This window comes from Ischnura elegans, chromosome 3 (assembly GCF_921293095.1).
Source record: "Ischnura elegans chromosome 3, ioIscEleg1.1, whole genome shotgun sequence".
Classification (NCBI taxonomy): domain Eukaryota; kingdom Metazoa; phylum Arthropoda; class Insecta; order Odonata; family Coenagrionidae; genus Ischnura; species Ischnura elegans.
The window spans coordinates 77,979,663-77,986,063 of record NC_060248.1 but is presented as its reverse complement, the minus strand read 5'-3'; the positions used below and the strand labels follow the sequence as shown (position 1 = coordinate 77,986,063).

General features: G+C 42.1%; 1 protein-coding gene across 1 annotated transcript in view; it reads left to right on the top strand.

Moving 5' to 3' along the window:
• The first annotated feature begins 4,916 nt into the window (after positions 1-4,916).
• LOC124156039 (organic cation transporter protein-like) overlaps positions 4,917-6,401 on the top strand; it is a 32,696-nt gene continuing 31,211 nt past the window's right edge. The window contains exon 1 of the mRNA XM_046530337.1: positions 4,917-5,213. Coding sequence (XP_046386293.1) covers position 5,213 — 1 coding nt within the window. The 5' untranslated portion in view covers positions 4,917-5,212. The remainder of the gene's footprint in view (positions 5,214-6,401) is intronic.

The following is a 6,401-nucleotide window of genomic DNA, read 5'->3' as shown; positions in this document are numbered from 1 at the left end:
GACGTCACAGGGACCTAGATGCTATACGAGTAGACAGGAGTTTTACATCATCTGAGATTACCAATGCATGCATGTGGCACAGAGCTCAGGGAAACATGTCTTAATAATCACCTATTAAAATTGCCTATGGTCGGAAAGTTTCCTTTGTTTGATAGGGTATTATAATCCTTATTTAAGCCAACCACTACCAGCTAGCAGGGTAGTCTGCTACCTGCTAGCAGCCTGCATCGTATCGGCGCTCATAGCCTCTCACCAAGGTGGCCTCACACGGCAGAAGCTGGAAGCAGAATGACGTCACACGGGATTTTCCCTGCATTCATAATTAGCCGTCGCGTTTTTGCGCGCTTGAAAATTCTCACTTTTCATTTAATTGCGAAAAAAAGATATCGTCATTTAAAAATCTGAAAACGTGAAATACGTACTCCAGGAGTAATAATCTTTTAATTTAGGCAATCAAAAAAAATAAGAGACCACCCTATTGCTCTCAGCGTTCTTAAAGGTAGGAGAGTTAGAGAAGGAAAGGATCCCAAAGAAGAAGAGAGCCTAGGACCCCAAATGTTTCTTGGAGGCCATAGTCAGAAAATCAATGAAAGTTTAAGGCCTTTGGTAAAAAAAAATTCTCTCCGTTTATGCCTTTTGTTTAATAGGGCTCAAGAATATTGCCTACTTTCCAGATGAACGAAGTTCACACGAGAATCACGACGCCACTACCTCCCCCTCACAAAAAAGCTAACATTTTGTTATTTGAAGGATCCAAGAACCTTGAGCGGTTCTTGGATCCCTCTAAGTTTCACTATGACAAAATGCCGATGTGATTTTTTCAAATCTGATCAGCAGAAAAATGCTCACAATTCCATAACTTATCCCGTTCACTCCCGTTCAAAGACTATATGCACTAGACCCGTTCGATCGGTCGTATTTTTTTCTTTTTTCGCGGTGAATTACTCGTTTTAAACTGACGTTATCATCTTGAAATATTCCTGGGAAATATGGTAGATCTTTCCATCATTTACCTTTGTAATGTGCCTTTTTTGCTTCGTATTGCTCATTTAATATTTACGATATCCTCTCGAAATTGTTGTGGTGGGTGTGTGGAGTAGCAGGGGCGGATTCAGCGACAAATGTTTGGGCGGAAGGTCATGACCATTGATATCATGGTAAAATTAGCAGAGCTGGAACGCACTTTCCTTAACTTTTTTAGAAGTGAAATATTACTCTGAATGTTTTTTTTTAGAAGTTGTTATTTAAATTTTATTACAAATCTTTTTGCTTTGGTTACGAATGAATGTATAAGAAATTTTGTGGCAACAAAATCGATAAAAGTGTTATTTGACTATTATGTCTTTTGTTGTGCTGGAACGGCGTTCGGGTTCCATGATACCACTGGTCGTGACCCTGAGCTCGGAGAGAATGGAATACCCGCGGGAGAGAGGGACGTTTTTACAGTAGGGAGTGCTACGTACTCTGCGATAAATACTAATAGAACTTCTTTCGCGTTTCACACTTGTATCAAAGCATTTGCATACATACTCCCTTTACTCCCTTACAAAGTTACAAAATAAAAATAAAAATTAACTAATAAAAATTATAAATTTTTGATAACATTTGGGGGGAAGGGTCATGACCCCTGTGACTCCCCCTCAAAATGCCCCTACAGGATAGACAGTTGTAAACATTTTCCCGTTACTCGAATAAGAAAATTTTAAACGCGAGAAAATGCAGAGGTGATTTTTTTCAAATTTGGTTGGCAGACAAATACTCACTATTCCATAATGTATCCAGAAAATTTCAAGAGGATAGAGTGAGTTTTACACGAATAAAAACATCATGACAATATACCAGTGGAATTGGATCGACACTTCCTTTTATGAAATGAAAAATTCTCATCTAAAGGCAATGCAAAGTTATTTATCAGGGGTTTGCAACCTGCTCACACCTGCGGGCCACGAAATGAAATTGGCATTACTCATGGACGAATTAAGCTCGCTGTGAGGGGGTGGACGGTACGCTGCGCTGAGCAGACTGAGGTCCATCTTGGGGGCACGCAATGACTCTTATCAAAACGGAGATTAACAAAGATCTCCCTTGGGACATTTATATACATGAAACGGAAGGTAATTACATGCTGAACAAGTCAAATAAAAACTTACGCTTGAAAGCCGCACGCCATTGTTTTATTTTTTTATTTTGCCAGAAATGACTGGAAATACGCAGTCGCCTCTCTTAATCTCTCCTTCATCTGCCACAGGCATGGATAAATAAAACATGATTAAACGCAAATACTAGTGCTTTCGTAAGATATTTTCTTAAATGTATACATGATAAATTTTAGCTAACTGTAGTAAGAATCACCCAGGCCGAGGCGAATAGGTGGGCTCCAAGGGGCTTCAAACTCCCTACAAAATGTTTGGGAGATAAGGTAGTATAAGTAAACCCAAGTGAACAACCCCCGAAATTAACCCCCTCTCCATAAGAACCCCCACCCCTACACCAACCTCAGATTTTTTTCTCTTGCTAAGGCCTCGTGAAGCACTTTAATAATACTAGGCAGCTAATGCAATTATAAAAGAATAACATCACTGTTTCACGGGCTGCGGGTTGACTTCGACCAGATCAATTACTCATTTCTCAGAAATCATGTCTTACGATCACGGTCAACACAAGTCGGACCCTAGGGCACTGACTTCAGCATACGCCAATGGGAGATAGAGGAGATCGGGCTTTGTTCAGCCGTTGTTCCTCACCGTTTTTCATAAAAGGACCCTCCACGCAACCATTCCCCCTTGAGCCTTGTTAGCCGATTGATGTCCGAAGCGCCACTTGGCCAGGCCGGGGGGAGCATAATTCCATTCAGAAGTCCCCCACTTCACAAAGCTCTTGACTGCAACGTTAGGCCCTTCGTATATGAAAACATCCTTTGACCTTTATTTAAATCGACTTCCATTAAATTTATAACGGTGTTTTTTTTTTGTCATTTCACTCGACACCCCGCGTAAAATTTTCATATCGAATTGCAATTTCCGTGTGCTCGTCAACCAAGGCCGTATTCAGTACGGATTTGATGTGACGGAAACTCGAAATTTATGAGAACTTGCCGTTTCAAATTCAAAGAATAGCACCCATTGCAATTTCCACGGTCCTGAAATGAAAGTAACATCCCCATTGGGTCTCGACTAAGCTGAGTCCTTATTGACTCGGGCCCCCATTCGTGCAATTTCCATCATATGCAATCTTGCAGTAGCTACAAATTCTATCCATCGATGAAAACAAAAGAAATTAAAAGAACGGCCAAATTCGATCGCAGACATGACTGTGATAATAATTGCACTTACATTTCAGATAACGGGAAAGCAAGTGGATGCAAACGGAATTTTTCAATTAAAATCATTTTCACTCACTGTGGTAATTATTTGTCTGTCTTTAGATGGTGAATTACCTTCAATATTTGCTCCCATGGGAAAGATGGTTGGTTTTCAAGATATTTACTTGCGATCATGGCTAGATATATCAGATTCTGCGATATTTTTTAAAGGCATTAAATCATTATTTGAGTGGTTTTCTTCGTATTTGCACGACATATTAATAGGAATATGAGCAGTAATGAATGAAGACATGGCTGGAGCACGAACTCGTTCAATCGGAGGAGCTGAAAAATTCTCTCTCAATTCTTATCATTTTAATGGAAAAGCTAGCAGCACGCACGAGTAAATCGATCAATTCCGAAATTTTGGAGACGATACCTTGCTGACGTGAGTGACACCTTTATTTCAAGAGAGAACGAGCAACCGAAAATCGTCACTATAATCAACCCAAATTTATTTCCATTACTTCCCTTAATATTAGGGTTGCTTCTTTCATATTTAAGAATTCGCCCATTGTTCCATAATTGATCTTCGTTTTCGCTGCAAATTTAATGAACTCCTTCGATCTAGCACTTTGTTCAATACAATAAACGTGATTTTACTCCCGGGCGGAGGTCCTCTTGTAACAATTCTCCTTGACGATGTGAGAATAAAGGGGAGTCATGCAACGGTGAACAGTGGTGTTCAATCGTACGAGTCATCGCTCCCGACTTTTCCTCCGTGAGACCTTATCCAGGAAAATTGTTTGTGAATTATGAGTTAGTTTACTTTGCGAAATGAAGGTGTAAGTTTCACTCTATTAGGAAATAATGACGGCGTTAATCCTTGTTGTTGTAACCGATGTTTTTTTGAGGGGAGTAAGGCGCCATCTACATTGGGGGGCTTCGGGCACCCCCATGTTGAGGCCAGGAGCGAATTTAGGAGACGGGTTACAGGGGCCATGATCCCCCCCCCAATTTTAAATTTTTATTAGTTTAATCGTTTTTTATCCTTGCAAAGGAATAAAGGGAGAGCATATGCAAATGCCAACACCCAAACGTGATAGAAGTTTGAGTCGCATTTATCTTAGAGCGTAGCACTTCCTACAAAATATTTTACATGGGAGAACGCCCCTCTCTCTCGGGGGGTATTCCATAATCCCCGGACCTAGGTCATGCCCCCTCCCCCTCAAAATTTGATACTGAATCCACCCCGGCGTTGAGGTCCTGATTAAAACTTTAACTCATCGAGAGATTGCGTCCAAGGTGATCACGCTTCGACCATGGGCGCAATTTTAATTCTTGCCCCACCTCTGCAAATACCACCACCGCCACGCCCCCCTCCCCCTAACAAGTGTAAGGACACTATGAGAGCGGTGAGTCTCCGACGTCGTGGCGGGACTCAAGAAGGAGATGCGAGCTCCCGCGGAGGAGGTGGGGAGAAAGCGGAGGGAGGAGGTATGGTGCGAGAGGGGATGGGGTTGACGGCGATATTAAGTGGACGATGGGATGGGGGAGGGAGGGAGGGAAAAGAGTGTCTGAACGGAAATGGGACTTGTGCCTGTCAGTCCCTCTCGATTACGGCCGCGGCGGCGTCGGTGGCGACTTGACCGCGCAAACACAGCCCACCAAAAGCATAAGCGCGCACTCACACAAGAACGGACAGCCGCCAGCAAGAGTTAGTCGCCGCCGAAGGACGTCTATCCATCCATCGGATATTAGCCGCGCGCTCAGGGTCCTAGCGAGCGCCACCTCCACCATCAGGCGACGCATCAGAGGATCAGCACTTGCCCGTGGGGGATCGACGAGGAGACAACCACCGTCGGACTGAGAGGGACCAAGGGAGACGCCGACGGGAATCGCACGGACCACAGTACGGTTTGCGAGATTGTTTTTGTTTTTATTCAATAAGAGAGTGTAAACGCATGTGTTATATTTGATATATTTTGTATGAGGGACCTTGGGAGACGACTATATGAATCGTACGGACCACAGTACGGTTTGCAAAATTCTTTTGTTTTAATTTAGTATTTTTCTTCAATGACAGAATGTCAACGAAGTATCATACTTTATATATATATTTTAAATGACAAATTACCGTGTGCACACCTCCAGTTAAGGGCATTGGAGCATAAACATCTTTCGCGGTGTTATTACATTTTTCTAAAAATATTTCTGGGGCCTCTCAAAAGCTGATTGATCTATAGTTAGAAGTTACTCTTCCCTTATAGGCGAGAAATGTAAATAAACCTTTCAGTCTGTTTTCACCAACTGGAATGTAATTCTTAAAGTTTCCCCTAAAATAATTGCGTATACTTACGCTGTTTTGGCACATAGGTGATCCATTGATTTGGTTTGGCCAATGCAAGCAGTGTGCAGCGGTAAATTGAATATTATATTCATAGAGGGGCTATCAGGGTGTTCTGAATAAGACACCGATTCAAACCCAGACCTATATCCATAAACATAAATTTCCGTGTATCGCTCAATATTTAAAACTGCGCTGATAGGCGAGGGTAGAAATCATCCAGTAATTATTTACAAGCGAACTTCATATAATCATCCCCGACCAACGATTACGTACTAAGAGTTCAAAGCACCAGCTGGGATGATTTTATTGTGTTAGCAACGGCTTTGCACTGGTTCAAATACGATATCCCACGGTTTTTAGCCCTGTGCTGTAGCAACTACGCTATCACTGTGGTGAAAAAGTGGTAGAAATTGAAATGGCTAGCATCGAAAACTGGCCGCAGTGTTTTTTCCATTAATTGAAAGTGCTACATTATAAGCTCTAGAAACTGTTTCTCCCTTGAATAAGAGGGTTTTTCTTCTCCACTCCCTGGAGCAATCACGGAAGGCAGCATTGTAGATTGGGCAATATGCCAGCTTCATTCGACGGTTTTGGGTGCAGTTTTCGATCTTATGGTGTTTTCCGTGCGGGTAAACGATAATTAGGGGTAAATTACAGTTTCACGCAGCTCTTGGAGTGATCTCAATTACAAAAGTTGGCACTTGGAAAAAAATCAGCTGATTTCTGCATCATCTAAAACATGAGTCTGCA